Source organism: Planococcus citri, chromosome 4 (genome assembly GCF_950023065.1).
Source record: "Planococcus citri chromosome 4, ihPlaCitr1.1, whole genome shotgun sequence".
Lineage (NCBI taxonomy): Eukaryota > Metazoa > Arthropoda > Insecta > Hemiptera > Pseudococcidae > Planococcus > Planococcus citri.
Genome location: NC_088680.1, coordinates 26,790,221 through 26,805,868, shown reverse-complemented (window position 1 = coordinate 26,805,868; position 15,648 = coordinate 26,790,221). Strand labels below are relative to the sequence as shown.

Here is a 15,648-nt window from a genome sequence, read left to right as displayed (position 1 = left end):
TTCTCTTCTCGCAGAAAAAAAATGAAAATGAATAATAAATTTCGAATTTTATAAAATATGGTATGGTAACACTGTCAAAATTTACACTTTGTTTAACACTTTGGCAACACTTGTTTAAGTAAACAAAAAATAAAAATGTTTTGCTGATATCAGCTGATACTGATATAAATATAAAAATTGATGAATATTCTTTTATTTTTATGGAATAAAACTAGAAAATTAGTTAATTTTAATTGTTTCAACAGTTTAAAATGATCAGTAGGTACATTCCGTATATTGCCTAGTCAATATGGTAAGATTTACTTTACACTAGATATCAATTAAGCGATTTGTTTTTTGTTTCTCTGTTAAAATGTGTTCTTCCCATGTTTCAGTCAGCATTGTTCAATTTTCAAAGCTTGCTCAGCGTTTTATTACTCTTAATTTGCACTTGCGCTTATGTTAGATCAATCGTTCCCAGTGTACTCGATCGGAATAAAGTCGGGTAATTAAAACCAACTCTGAATATTGTACAGTATTATTATAAATGCAAACAACTAATTCATTTCACCGAATTACAGATTATTTGGTTCATTTTGGAAATTAGCACGGATCGGCGAACGTAAAAGTCCTTATGTTGCAGCATGTTGTGTGATAATGGCATTTTCTATATTATTTTCTTGAAGCTGGAGTTATTTTAGTGTGATTTACATGTTAAATAATAACATTTACATTGTGGCAGTCCTTGAGTTATTTATACAATATAAAAAATACGTCAGGTTAATGCGATACTGTACTTTTTCAAAATTCATTCGCATCTACGTATTATGCGTAAGTATCTCTATTAATATAGCCCTCTGTACTGTTCTCTAAGCTAATATTATATCCCTCACTCTTTCATTACCATCTTTTTTCCCTATATCGCTGTATATGTCAAAAGAATCATTATTTCATTCGCATCTGATCGATTTGCATCTAGTTTGAGCATTATTTATATCAACAGTATTTAATAACTTGTTGTTTGTTTGTCACAGTGTTGAAAAAATGTCGGTCAAGGATAAGGACAACGTTATAATGAAAAGTGACGAATCTTGTGTCGCAGTGAACGTGAATGCAGCAAACGTTGGGCACCAGAGACGTATTTCGTCGCAAGAACTACGCGATTCACTTGAATACGATATAATTGAGGAATACATATGGCTAGGTAAACCGACTTCCTATATCAATTCACAAGTACGAGCAAGTTCGGTTTATCTACGTGCCATTAGACTGATATTGGGTTCTCTATGGGGTCCTCGGAGTACAGTTCCGTGGGATTGGGAAGAACACGCATTGGTTGCCGCATCCTTTATCAAGGACGCAGGATTTGACTCGAATCATCTTCTCGTCGTTGAATTTGTCAACGAAGAGAATCCCGATGTAAAGAAAACGATGACACTTTATTCGTCCGAAAATTGTGATGTTTTTGAAAAGATACCAACAGAATTTGTAGATTTTTGTAGTAAGCTTATGGAAATTTGCAACAAAACTACTTCGAGTCAGCCCCAGCCAGGTAAACCAACGCCGATGGTTGCACTTTTCAACTATTCTCAATCTAACCATCAAATCTTAAATTTAATTGAAGAAGGTTTTGACGTCAAATCGGCGCTAACAAGTCTTTTACGCGAACTTGGGGTTATAAAAAGTGAAAAACTATGTAAAGTGCAAGCATTTGATCCTTATAGGAAGTTTCCGGATGTCGAGTTTGAACAGCGTCACATCAAATATCGCGAATCGGTGACTGATCATAAATATAAGTCACCAGCTGAGAAAGGCTGGATAGTTACACCCATTGAATGCGAAAATTTTCTTGATCAAATTGAAAAAACTAAAGCATTAAACGAAGACTTTCGTAAAATTGTGATGGAATTTGCTTCCAATTATTTACCGAAGACGAAAACTGAAACACAAGCGCAACCATTTGTACCAACAAGCTACCCTTTCATAACAGAGCAAATTGCCCATGTGTTTAAATTAAAAGATACGCTATTGAAGTAATATTCAATAATTAATTAGCTATTACTCCAGCAAATATTATACCATTTTGTTTTTGAAATGTATTGTTGACATTTTTTACGTGGATAAATTTACTTATTATTATTAAAGAAGCTAATACCTTTCAATCGTATATACCTGTATTTTTCTTATCAATGAGTTTATATTTTTTAATAAAGTTTTTTTTTATGGAAGTTTACCTATAAGATGTGTGCTCGTGCATTGTTTTACACTTATACAAAAATTACAATAAAATAAAAAATAAAATAATTATCTTATATAATAGTGGTGTTCGAGCGCTTCCAGAGACTTACAACTTCCAGAATTTACAGCAAAGCAGTTTTACAGCATACTGCAAAACTGCAAGTTGAGCGCTAGAACACTTTTTGACAATTCTGTAAAAGCATATTGCTGGTAAAAAGCTATAATGCTGTAAATAAATTTATACGACTTTCTACTGATAATTTATCACAAAATTTTGAAAAAAATTTCATAAAATACGGCATTTTATCATTAATAAAAATTAGAAAAAAACGAAAATGAAAACTTTATAAAGTGGGAGAATGAAATTACCTAATTACACCTTTAAAATTATCATTCAAAAAAGAAAAGAAATCAACACTTTGAAAAATAAGGACAAGAAAACAATTAAAGAACCATCTAACTGCTATTACAGCATTTACAGTACCTCTCGAGCTGCTGTAAAAAAGTAAGCAGAAACTTACAGTTTCTGTAAAACTGCAATTTACAGAAAACCGCTCGAACAGCATGCTGCAATTACAGCAAAACCGCTCGAACACTTTTTTACGTTTTCTGTAATTTTCTGGAGGATTCTGTAACTTGCTGGAGAGCGCTCGAACACCCCTAATGCTTATATGTGGTCTTTAGCAGAGGTGCGTTATATGTAGGCACTGGTATTCATTTTGACATCTCAAAGACTGGCCACACTGTTAGAAATCGCCACCTCTGCCACCTCCAAAAGCCAAAAAAAAACAACCACTTATCAATTTTTTTTGATGCGTGTTTTCTTCAGTTTTTCAATCCAAGTCGTCGATTTTCTTCGTTATTTTGGCACAAATTACTACGTTTCATCATGGGTAAGTATCAATTGAACTAAAACCATAACTAGTAACACTCCGCAGTGATATTTCACGTTCAATAATTTGTAATTTGACAGGAAAACCGAAGGGAATCCGTACCGCTCGTAAACACGTAAACCACCGCAGAGAACAACGTTGGGCTGACAAAGATTACAAAAAAGCTCACTTGGGAACTCGTTGGAAAGCTAATCCTTTCGGTGGAGCTTCTCATGCTAAAGGAATCGTTTTAGAAAAAGTGTAAGTCACGTTTCAAACTAACTAATCAATACTCAAACGTAGGCATTATCATCATAATGAGCTCGTTCCTTTTATTTCAGCGGTGTCGAAGCTAAACAGCCCAATTCTGCTATTCGTAAGTGTGTCAGAGTCCAGTTAATCAAAAATGGTAAAAAGATCACCGCTTTCGTACCTCGTGACGGTTGTTTAAATTATATCGAAGAAAACGACGAAGTATTAGTTGCTGGTTTTGGACGTAAAGGTCACGCCGTCGGTGATATTCCAGGTCAGTAGAAGAATCTCTCTCTCTGATTAACTTGTTGGAATAAGGCTGTTTTCTAATTCTATGCATTTTATTATTTGTTGCGCAGGTGTACGTTTCAAAGTTGTTAAGGTAGCCAACGTATCTTTACTAGCTTTGTATAAAGAAAAGAAGGAAAGACCTAGATCGTAACGTATTGTAAGTTTTTATATAATAAATAAAATGTTTTTATAAACGTATCGTTGTCTTGAAGTTCAATTATTAGAATATTAACGTAGTAAACTGATACAAACAGCTGATATTTGAGTGCCAAGTAAACATGAAAAATGTTTTGGCTGGTACCTGGTACGAACCATATGGTAATTTTTCTCCAAGTTTTTTGTTTCTCCGTTAAAAAGTGTTTACCGGTGTTTCAGTCGGCTCTGTTCAATTTTCACTGTGTGATTCACTTGCTAAATAATAACATAATGGTGAATGTTTTTTTTTGTAAAAAAACGTAATGTAAATAAAATCCGAACTATCAGTTTCCAAATTTATTTGATTATTTGTTAGTCATATTTATATCAGTTATACATGTAATTAAAAACTACGGTAAGAAAAATTAAGGCAGTTAACTAGGCCATTAAAGCGAATTTGATCATAAGGTTAATGAAAGTTGTTGTATTTCACCATTAATAATTAAGATAATTCGTTAGTCGATAAAACACGGGTACCAAAAACAATTCACTTTTGCAAACGATAATTATATCAAATTTACATGTTCATGAAAGACTAGAAAAATATAAACGTAAAAATAAAACAGTATAAAAATAGCCAAGCTACAGGTTTGATCATTTTAAATGCAATAATTCTAAAAGCAACTTCGTTATTTAGAACTTGGAATATAATCGACTTCAAACAAACAAAAAAAAAACAATCCCAATAAAAGCCACTCGAATAAATTGAGCACAATAATTAGCTACAGTTCCACCAAATTAAACTTAACATTACGCATATTACCAACGCAACATGAGTTTATAAAAAAAATCTTCGTTCGTTACATCGAAGATCGAACAATTTTGGCATTTCAAATAAATCATCTAATTTGTATCAAAAAAATTGGGTATAAAAAATAATACAATTACTTCTTTAAAATAGTAATCTATGCAAAAGACCATCCTAAGAAAGTAAATTTTTGTTGGTTAGAAAAAATTGTGATGCAACGTCATCTAAAAAACATTAAGTATAAAATTTGTCTCGCAACAGTCCTTTAAATCGAACACATACATATCTTTAGACTAATAATTGAGAAAACCCTTTTATCTGATCATTTCTAAATATTTTTGCTTATGTTTACTGAGCATGTCTGTTACAGTTACCAGCTTCTTTAATGACACCTAAAATTCAAACAAAACAATTGATTAATGTATTGAAAAAAATACGTCTTCAAAACATTTTTTTTTACATACCTGAGTTTTACTGAGAGTTTGCAGCTCTTTCAAATGAGACGTACAAATATGATGTAATGTAGCTAGTTCTCGAGCTGAATCGCCCTTGATTTTATCATCAATTGAGTCCGGTTTTTCTGAAACACTCTGTTGAGAGATAGTATATTAAACCAACGTGACGAAGAAAAACTGAATAAAAATTGAAAATGAAGTAAAAAAAACCAGACTTACTGATAATTGATCGAGGAATATAATCATGCGTTCTTTGTTCTTCAATATGAAAGGATTCACGACTTCCATATAGGGCTCTTTGCCACCGAATTCGATTAAGTTTGCCAAGTTTTGTAAACATTTTGCTACCATTACTAACGAACGTGCGGCCGGTGACGATGGTGAATCTACGAATCAAGTAATAGTTATATTAGGTATACTATTCTACCAAAGATGCAGCTTTAAGAGAAATTTGTCTCAAATACCTGATATAAGGTTGAACTTTCTCGGATTCAAGATCGCCGGACACAGTAATCTCAAGAATACAAAGCCGGAGACAACGCGAGTACGAACGAGTCGTTCATGAGGCCATTTATTTATCACCGATCGTTGTAAGCAGCCAAAAATGTATCGCAAAGTTCTAAAACATAAACGTCGAATTTGTGAAACGATCAAAAAATGTACTTAACATGAGCAATTATGATTATATTCACCTTGGACACGCATCAACGGACATAAATATCGATAAAGTGACTTCATCGAGTACTTGCAAAAGAAATTCTGCATTGCCACAAGCATCATCGGGGGAGTCCATTTTACTCGGATTTAGCTGGGGAAAAAAAAAATACAAATCAGAAGGTCATAAACTGATACAATATAACTATAAAACAATAATTTCTCGGTTACGAACCTCGCAGGATATTTTACTATCCAATAATTTGGAAATTGTATCCTTCAATGCAGCCTGCAGGAATGAAGTACAGACTGATTTCATGTACAGGTCCATAATAGTGGTGGTGAGAGAGGCTCCTCGAAATAGCGTCGATGTTTCGTCTTCTTTATCGATTTCTGCTTCGTTTAAAGATCTCAATAAATCTGCTTCTTTTTGCTCGTATCTATGAAAATAACATTAGGTAATATTATTTGTAAGGTCTTGATAAGTAGGTACACTGAAAGGTGAAAAACGGAAAATAATAAGCACCTGAATATTCTAAATAATGCGTTGGCTAAAGGCATTCGATCCAAATGGCAGACATCGGAAAGAGCTTTCACAGCTTCGAGATCGGGATCAAGAAGTAATTGTAACATAGGTGAATATTCTTCGATAGGCATGATTAAATCATGCAAATATCGGATTCTCAAACGAACAGAGCCCCATTCTCCAATCGGTGTTATACCAGATAGTGGGAACCAATCTTCGCTCTAAAACAATCCAGAGATTAAAATAGATGATACAAAAAAATAAAAATAATTTATATTTCAGGGTTGAAAACCGTTTGAATTCGAATTGGTGGTGGTTTTTTTAGGACCTTCAAAAATGAACGATTCCAAGTTCTGGTTCCCAAACAGTTTTGAATTTTTTTTCTGGTTCCAAAAAGTAACTTTCAGGTTATGGTTCCAAAATGGTTTTCATTTTTCAACTTTTTTCAAATTATAACAAATTCTAATTTCAATTTGGTAAAAAAAAAAATAATAATAATAAAAAAAAATAAACAAATAATTTCAATGATAAGTAAGGCAACTAAAAAAAAAAAAAAAAACGATTCCTGAAAAAGGATTTTGAATTTTTGATGGCTCTTCTTGTTGAAATCTTGTTCTGGTTCTTGTGATGATTGATTCTTTTCCTCAAAAAACTCAATCGGTTCTAAATTTTTCGTAAAATCCATTCTATTTGGTTACTCTTTTGAGATAGATTTTTTAAAATTTTCAAATAATGGTTTTGATTACGGTTTCAAAGAGGTGATGGTGGTTCCAAACGGTTTTCAACCACGATACGAGTATATTTGCGAAACTACCTCGTCTCCATTAGTCAAGGTATTCAAATCTACTGTCAATTCTGCTACTTCGGTGTCTTTGGAGCGTTTTCCTTTATTATACAAGGTTATGGTGAAAGTCAAGACATCAGGTGGCACATCACTGCAGAAAAGCATCATTAATAAAATATTTATCATACCAAATTCTACAGAGAATAGATAGTTTTTCTTACTCTATGGTAAATTGTTCATCGTTGAACGGTTCTCCGCTGTTTTTAACTTTGGTTTTGGCAACTTTGACTTGATTTAAAGATATTACAAAATACGGATTAGGAGCTAATTTATATGGTAATCTGAAAAAAAAAATGAAAAAAGAAAAATTAATGCTTTCAATACAAACGATCACATTTTGCTTCAAATCAGAATATTACCTGTGAGCATCCAAAATGTGCAACTGTAAGCATCGTAGTTCTCTTAAATTCTGGGCCTTTGGAGATCTTGAAATTTGAGTAATACACCGGGTTCTTAATGCACTGATCCACTCCTATAATTAGAACAGAAATATTACACGAGCCTAAATAAAAATAATTATATATTTATCGAAAGAAATCAGTACTTGAAATTGTTCCAATGAGCCCGCAGATAAATACGTAATCGTAGCCAGACATGGAAGAGCTCGTTCAACTAATTGGAAGCAATGCGGCCGATCGAATACACTGTCGTCGACTTGATACAAGTATGCACAACTTAAATCAACCAAACCTTTGGGTTTCGTTCGCTAAAATACACGAAATATTCGAGATTTTTCAAAGATGTCCTCACAAATTGCAGATAATAACTCTTTGAAAATACTAACTTTTGGATTATCGTAAAAATAAAGATGAGTATCGGTAGAACCACTGGTGCCACCTCCGGTACTGTTTCCATCAAAACATATCAAAACGAAGTATAAAGATTTCCATTTTTTATTCTTTTCACTTTTTTTGAACAGATATCCCTGCATTTTCATTCCTGAAAAGTGATCCTTCGTAGTACAAATTTCAAAAATTATCATAAAATCTACGATTCTCAAATTACCTTTCATTCTTTTCAAACCGACTTCTTCTCGACATTCTCTCAAAGTGGTATAAATTTTTTCAGCTTGTTGGATTTCTTTTGGTTTTACAGGTGCATCGGTTTCAGAAGTTGTCTGCAAAATAGTATAAGTACGTAAGTTGAACTCGAATGGAATGCCACATTTACGAAGAAACTAAAGCTCTGTGCTTACTCTGCAAACAGGTAACGCTAAAGTATGTCCTTCGACAATTTGTTCTTTACGGTAACGATTAATTACAGCATCCAAGCATTCGAATGTACGTCCTCCCATTAAATATCGAACACCTCGTTTTTCGATTCGAAATCTCTGAATTTGATTATTAATGTGGAAGAATAGGGAATAATCACCGGGCGAATTATCACTGGGTCTGACGAGGAAACTTCCAGGACCAGCTTTACAAAAACATACAGAAATTTTTTAACATTAAATTATGTTTACATATTTCTGGTTAAATAGCGAACGAAGATTGAAATTTACCTTTAACTAGTAAATCAACGGCATCGGATTTTGTAAGATTTGGATGAAACCAATTAAATACGGTATTGGGATCGATGTTTTCATCGAGGTCTTGAACTAGCTCGCGAAATATCATTCCTTGTTCGCCAGTTCGATGAGCTGTGACCCATAACCAACCATCGCCCATATCATTGTGAACGAAAAATATATCTCCTTTTTGAAACCTGATTCAGAATTCAAGCGTTGAACATCGTAGTATAATGAAATACGTATTACGTACAGCGAAAAAATTTTAAACCTACGTTAATTCATCGGTATCTGGCATTTTGGTGTAAGGTAAAATTGCAACTATTCGTTTTTTATCATTAACTGGTTCTGGAGGTGCGACAGGGTATATTAAACGTTCTCTTTTCAAGAGATCGGATCGATGAGTGTAGTAGGCTATTAAATCGGATAAAGAGTCGAATTGTCTGCCTCCTATGTAGAAATCTCCGCAAACTGCTGTAATTCTGTAAAAATATAAATCAATAGTGTTACCGTTTCTACTAGTTACTTATTCTATCGCTACCGGAGGAAATTATTCACCTGAAGTGATTAATTCCAGTCTTTCCCAAATAAGATAATACATAGGATCCAGGTTTTCTATCACTTTCTCGAGTCAAATAACTGCCAACTTTATTAGCCTGGTATAATCTCTCCTCAGCCAAGTAACGATCCAAGCGACCATGATACCATCTGAAAAATTGATACGTGATTAGTCGAACGTATTGTAGAGTTACTCGTTTAAATGTTTTAATCAACATACAAGTTATCTGGAGGTGCTGAAATGGAACCATTATCAACGGTTTCATCTTCGGTTTCGTTGACAAACGGATCGAATTCTTCTAGAGGCAATATCGAGTCTAATCCATCATCACAACCATTATTCATTAAATTATTAATCTTATCTCTATGTGGAAGACTAGCACCACCTCGAATGAATTCAGCCATTCGGTTTCAGTACTGTATAAAGAAATAAAATATCAACAATATTAGGTAAATAATGAAGCAAAGATTTGAAAAAAAAAACGTAGTTAACTGTACGATTCAAGACTGAAACACTCGATAATTATTTTTTATTCGCTCATTCATAAAACACCGAAAATTACGTGATTAGGGAAGTTACACTTTGTAATGCACTTACAGGAAATACGTTTTTAAAAAATGAAAATTTAATGATAGTGCAAACAGTGAGAGTGAGTCATAACGCAGTTGAACAATAACAACAGTGGAGTATCTAATGATTCTTCAAAATTAACTAACCTCTTTCAAGAAATAAGAAAATTTAGCATAAAAACTGTAAAAAAAAAACACAATAAACACAATAATATCAAAATTCAAAACAAAAACAAAATTTTTGTGAGAGTATCCAATTCTATCAAGCAACCTGGTGACAGGTGACAGTCACCATATGATCTTTGCCACGCTTGTGACGTCATTTTTAGCACTCCGAAATTCGATTCTGTTCAGAATTTCAGAATTTTCATTTATGGTCACCTCTGGGGGCTCTGGGCATAGGCATAAATAATTTCTTCTTTCCCCAATCTTGCCAAAGTCTCGCTTTTTGCCGACATTTTCCAAAAAGAGTAGGTATAGGCCTACAAATTTTTCACCAAAAAGTTACTATTACGATGGCGAAGGTTTTACTTTTTCTAAAAGTCTTGCTTTTTGTCAAATTGCTAAAAAAACAAAATTGTTTTTTTTTACCTATGGGCTATAAATTTGAATATCCATCAAAAAATTCCCTAAAAACTCGATTTTTGGTCTTAACTCTTAACTTAAAAAATTACCAAGCAAAAAGTTTTACCTACCTACTTACATTTTTTTGCCAAAAGTTATCGCTTTGCAAAAAATTCTAAAAATTGAAAATTCACACGCTTATTCCAAAAATTACTCAAGAGTCTTGCATTTTCACTAAAAATCCCCTAATAGCTTTTTCTTTATATTTTGCTAACTGTCAAAATCTTGCCTTTTCACCATAAATTTCCAAAAATTATCATTTTTATCAATATCAATGGTGCCAAAAATTCTTGCTTTTTTGCTAAAAAGTCGTGAAATGATACATAGAATCTCACTTTGCTGAGAAAAATTTAGACACTCTATCATTTTTTTTTTGCCAGTTAGGTATCTACCTATTCCTATTGCTAAAAAGTCCTGCTTCTTATTATGTAGTTGAAGTCTCGATCGAGTTTCATTTGTTAGATTTTAATTGCATGGAATGTCTATTGTTTCGTACCTAATTTGTTTTTATATTTTTCAAGTGAAATGTACTGTTTTTTTTGTGATTTTTTTTTGCATTAAATTAATGGTTTGCTCGTGTCTTGTAACTATATCACTTTACTTGTAACTTTTCGGTTAGTGTTTAAACTTTTTTGGCTACTTGTTACTTTTTTTTGGAAAAAATTGAGTACGAACCCAGAAAACTGATTCAAATTTCGAAAAGTCAGTATAAGTAGTCTCTGCCTTTAACAAAATCAAAAATCCGAAAATGAATCCGCTTCAATTTTTGATTACATTTCATTTCCTTCTTCTCCGAGTTAGGTATAAGAATTTTTTGTTGAAACTTCATAAAATGTTACAAACCTCATTAAAGGTTACGATTGTCCTAACAGCTAAAGTGGTTTTTCCATAAACAATCCCAAATAAATATCTAACCAAGTTAACAAAACCTCTATATCAACTGGGAATGAAAAATAATCAAATATACTTGAAACTGTACTTCAGAAATGCATAAAATTTCAGTAAAATTGAGCAAAACCTTCCATTGTAAAATGTTGATCATCATCAAACTTGTTAAAGTGACATAAAAAAGCAATTAAAGACACCCTATAGTTTTTGAAATATCTCAGAACTGCAGCAGAATCTTTCAAAAATTTTAGAGTCGTAGTTGAACGTTAGGTACCAAAAGTGATAAAATATTATCAAAATTAAATGAACTGAAATTTTACAAAAATTTACCAATAAGGGAACTACGAGGTAACTAATTGAACTGGTAATAGGATGATAGTGTCATTGTATTAAAAAAATCTATATCCTTGACTTTCGAACTCCCATTTTGGATCTGGTGGGCCGAGGTTTGTTTTTTATTGAACAGTTGACATTTTCCCTCATAATTTCAACCCTACCCCCTACCATTACAAATTCCGAAAAATGACTTCAGCACTTTTCAACAAGTTTTCATCATACTGGTAGGAAAATGGAAAAAATTCTACTCGCCACCTATAACTGAGAATTTATTCAAAATTTCAATTTGTTCTTCTCATACTTTTTTCAATAACTTGATTCCTAAAAGTAATGTAACATTGATTTTATCATGTGTGAACATTGAAGTTGATCGCAGGGGGAGGGGGATGTCTGGATAATTTTGATCGAATGCAGTGGAAATCCTCATTTTTAGTTGAAAATTCCTCAAAAAAATTTTTAGTGTGGGGTGTCTCTGAAGAGGAGATGTAGAATTTGAGATTATGCGTTGACCTAGGTCATTGCCATCAAATTCCAAAGCTACCTTTAGGGTTCTACTGAGCGGTTGAAAATTTTCAAACGCTTGTATTTGGATAAATTCGTATTTTTAAATTTTTTCTCCCAAATATCTCGCATTAATTTTTCCAAGACATCGAAATTTACCTATGTCATTTTTAAAACTGGATAAATATTTTGGGACGAAGTGGTGTCAATTTTTATTTTATTTTTCAGTCATTATTAGGTATATTTACTTAGCCTATTGCCAATTTCAAGGAATCTAGAAAAATAACCGAAAGTTTAGAATTACCAATGAGCACGAATAACGCTGATGATTCATCTAGGTATATGAAACTGAAATAAATAATTATGCAATTAGGGTGATTTTCATTTTCATTAATTAGGTATGAATACTAAATAAGCATTAGATTACAAGTTTGATTGATTCACAACGCATGCGCAGCAATTATGATAATGAAAGCGAGGTATTTAAGAAAAACGCTGTATTTGCATTTGTGTGCGACTTTGATTATTTCAATGATGAATTCGCCTCCGAACGACTCATTTTATCTATGCACATTAAAATACCCAATTGTGTGAAGATCTTGTTTTTATGATATTTATTCATATTAAGTTAAAAACTGTTCGTGCTTCTCGAAATATTTGTATTACTTAATGGCTTTCCAGTAAACAGTAAGTACAAAAAACCTTGATTTTATAAAAATTTACTGAGAATTCTGAGATTTGTAATTTCGACGCGAGTAGGTAGGTAATCAAAAAATATTTCTATGTAAGATCCGATTATCCGATTTTTCGTTATGAAAAGGTCACGAATGAAGTTGAATAAGTGTGATGGGCTGGCTCGAAAAAGGACATTATTATGTACGTGAATATGGTACCTATAATCAAACCAATATTTTTTGTCATTCTATTGAATCTACTTATTTAAAACCCTAATTCAAACATTGAATTCTTGCCCACACTCGGCAGGATCCATTTTCCACATTTTCCTGTCGCTTTGAGCATTCCTCCGTGAAGTTCATTTTCTGCACATAGGATTTTTAAGTGTTTATTGAAAGAGGGTAAGTGAGTTTAGATGGAGCTCATCTTACATTATTGTAGGTATTCACTTTGAAAAATTTGCCATCCCGGTGAAGTTTTAAAAACAATTAACCGACATGTTTCCATCCTTCTTCGAATTCTGGAATCAGTTTAAATGACACCTATAGCGGTATCACGTCATGACGTCATTTTCACATCACATTTTAAATGACGATAATGTGGCCCTACTAACGTCGAATTTTCGATTTGCGAGAAAAAAAATGGACGTCGATTTGAAAGAAGATGATGCAGTTCTTATCAATTTGTGATAATGTGATATAGTTAAAACATGCATAACTGGTTATAGAGATATTATTTTCTTTTGCACGTAGGAGAATGAGCCAAATATCACTACATAGGTAGTGAATATTTACCTATTGCCAAGATAGAGTAATTTAGTCGGAGAGCAGGAAATCATACCAAGTTAACTATTTATGCATTTAATGTTCCTACCAAATAATAACAACCAAAACGCCATTTGCGTGTCAATATGATTTATTACAATTTGGTCTAACATGATAGATGAATAAAAATATAAATTAAACTAAATCAATTCATATTATTATAAAAGGCCGCAGCCTATTATAGACGACTCGCGTTAATTAGATAAAGTAAAATGTTCAATCAATGAATTTGAATAACATAATTTTAGTCGATGATGATGAATTAAAGGTTATCACACAGATGTTAAAATATTCCCTATCTGAATAATACTCGTGAACGTAGGGCTTGTTGTCCAGGTTCACGAGCATTTACATCAATTTAGATGGTACCAAGATCACAATTAAATGGTATAAACACCACTTACCAAGGAATGATAACATTTTCTGCCTCTTTCAGGTGTACTCACTAATACTAGGTACTGGCGGCAGAAATGGATTACTATAGGTACCTATTCAACGAGAAACATTACCGATACCCGGGAAATCGGTAAATGTCCAAAGGGATCATTTACGTATCACGACGAATATTTACGTTAATAAATAACATCGCGTTAAAAACACATTTTATCCACTTGACCGAGTGGGCGAAATCAGGAAAATAGGGGGGCTAGGTCGCCCTAGCCCACCTATACATCTGCGAACGTACGCTTTCTTTGACTTAGCTCCAGAGAGCTCGAGATACCGAAACCAAGTGAAGATGCGGTTCAGTACCAAGTTGCACGGAGGTACATACTTGGTACATGAACGCATCTATAAATAGCTATCACGTTACCTAGCTTCCAGCTCTGTATATAGGTCATTACTATCATACCTACTAAGCTATTCAGGGCATATCTCACCATATCATATGCCCCCCGTGGGGTTGACTCAATTGAAACAATCGAGGTAAGTCACGGATCAAAAGAAGACAGAGTGGGAGATATGCCTGAACCCCCCTCTTCCCCTCCTGTCCTGATGAGACTACGGCTCACCCCCTGCCCTCCGTTACTTGCTGCGATTGCAGACTATTTTGAGTTGACAAGAGTGTCCAAAGATGGGTGGGAGGCAGGATTGTAAGAGACAGGGCTCACTAGAGCAAATCTTAAGTCTGTGTCGCTGACATGTTATTATTTAGCAAATTCGATAGCTTGAATATGGTCAAGCAATAAACACAGAACACATTTGAAAGGTCAGTGACCGTATGGAGAGAAAAGGTGAAGCTGAAAGGTAACGGTTTATAAGGGAGAATAATAAATTTAGTGTTCTAAAGAAGTGATCAGTAGAAAAGTTGTTCAGTTGAACAAATATGTGAAGTTCTTAACTATTTAACGTTTTTGAAAATTCACAAAAGAGGTCGAGCGGAGAAAGTCTTCACTTAGCACGGTACTTCATTGTTTAAGTACTTAAGTACAGCAGGTAGGTGCTAAGTAAGTAAGTGTATTGCAAGATGTATAGGTAGTTTATTGAACTAATTTATATTATAAGTAGGTAGTTTTTTGTTATAGGATGAAATGTTCCAGAAATCCGGGATCTTTTCATGGTTTGTCTAAGCGTTCCAATTTTTGGTATAAGTTCAAGGTAAGTATCCTACAACTATGCTGACTAATATGTATTTTTTGTTTTTGTTTCAGGATCAGCAGTCAGAAGAGAAAAAGTCAAGAAATTGAAGCCAAAAAGTATTCCAGAAAGAAATATGCGTATGCCAAGTCGAACAAGATTAGTGAGTACCATTTTTGCATATTAAGTAAATCGATAATCTAAAATATAGTCCTGAAGATACGAAAAGTACAAGCTTGTTGCTCATAATAATCGTGTACAATAAAATTTTTGGAATAAAATTTGGTATATAAGCGGTTGCAATGAGGCTTTTGAACAGTGTGATAAAGAATAAAAATATGAACTCGAAACTGACTGTATTGTATGAAAAAAGGAAAAGAAAAAAGGTGTGTAAAAAAAAAATTAAAAATAATAAAAAAAATAAAAATAATGCCAAAGGAATGTGATTAGAAGAAATTTTGCATATCTAAAATATATCGTAAACATTAGAATATTGAGTACTTGAGGTACATATGACACGTATTTTGCATAGAGTA

General features: G+C 33.1%; 4 protein-coding genes across 7 annotated transcripts in view; 3 read left to right on the top strand and 1 right to left on the bottom strand.

Annotated features, from left to right (window-relative positions):
• The first annotated feature begins 134 nt into the window (after positions 1–134).
• On the top strand, positions 135–2,207 carry LOC135845654 (uncharacterized). Of its 2 annotated transcripts, XR_010558790.1 has the most exons (4): positions 135–292; positions 375–484; positions 561–810; positions 1,014–2,207. XR_010558790.1 is itself a non-coding variant. In XM_065364380.1 (2 exons), the coding sequence occupies exon 2, from the start codon at positions 1,024–1,026 to the stop codon at positions 2,014–2,016; it is 993 nt and encodes a 330-aa protein (XP_065220452.1). In that variant the 5' UTR covers positions 660–810; positions 1,014–1,023; the 3' UTR covers positions 2,017–2,207. The 2 variants fall into 2 exon arrangements, 1 of the variants encoding a protein (XP_065220452.1); XM_065364380.1 differs by lacking the exons at positions 135–292; positions 375–484 and having other exon boundaries at positions 660–810.
• A 746-nt stretch (positions 2,208–2,953) lies between these two features.
• On the top strand, positions 2,954–3,830 carry LOC135845655 (small ribosomal subunit protein uS12). The gene is made up of 4 exons (XM_065364382.1): positions 2,954–3,110; positions 3,191–3,350; positions 3,431–3,615; positions 3,701–3,830. Exons 1-4 carry the CDS (start codon positions 3,107–3,109, stop codon positions 3,781–3,783), a joined length of 432 nt encoding a protein of 143 aa, XP_065220454.1. The 5' UTR covers positions 2,954–3,106; the 3' UTR covers positions 3,784–3,830.
• A 279-nt stretch (positions 3,831–4,109) lies between these two features.
• On the bottom strand, positions 4,110–14,084 carry LOC135845650 (ras GTPase-activating protein 1-like). 3 transcript variants are annotated; one of them, XM_065364366.1, is made up of 19 exons: positions 13,942–14,084; positions 9,340–9,536; positions 9,120–9,269; positions 8,837–9,043; positions 8,556–8,758; positions 8,250–8,470; positions 8,060–8,171; positions 7,839–7,993; positions 7,599–7,760; positions 7,414–7,526; positions 7,216–7,335; positions 7,025–7,145; positions 6,211–6,431; positions 5,920–6,124; positions 5,723–5,838; positions 5,495–5,649; positions 5,250–5,416; positions 5,040–5,165; positions 4,110–4,967 (listed from the first exon to the last, which is right to left on the bottom strand). In XM_065364366.1, exons 2-19 carry the CDS (start codon positions 9,522–9,524, stop codon positions 4,890–4,892), a joined length of 2,817 nt encoding a protein of 938 aa, XP_065220438.1. In that variant the 5' UTR covers positions 9,525–9,536; positions 13,942–14,084; the 3' UTR covers positions 4,110–4,889. The 3 variants fall into 3 exon arrangements, with proteins under 3 accessions (XP_065220438.1, XP_065220436.1, XP_065220437.1); XM_065364364.1 differs by lacking the exon at positions 13,942–14,084 and adding an exon at positions 9,718–10,122; XM_065364365.1 differs by lacking the exon at positions 13,942–14,084 and adding an exon at positions 9,837–10,122.
• LOC135845647 (uncharacterized) overlaps positions 12,282–15,648 on the top strand; it is a 31,049-nt gene continuing 27,682 nt past the window's right edge. Inside the window, exon 1 of the mRNA XM_065364360.1 lies at positions 12,282–12,725. The gene's annotated coding sequence lies outside the window, so the exon portion shown is untranslated. The remainder of the gene's footprint in view (positions 12,726–15,648) is intronic.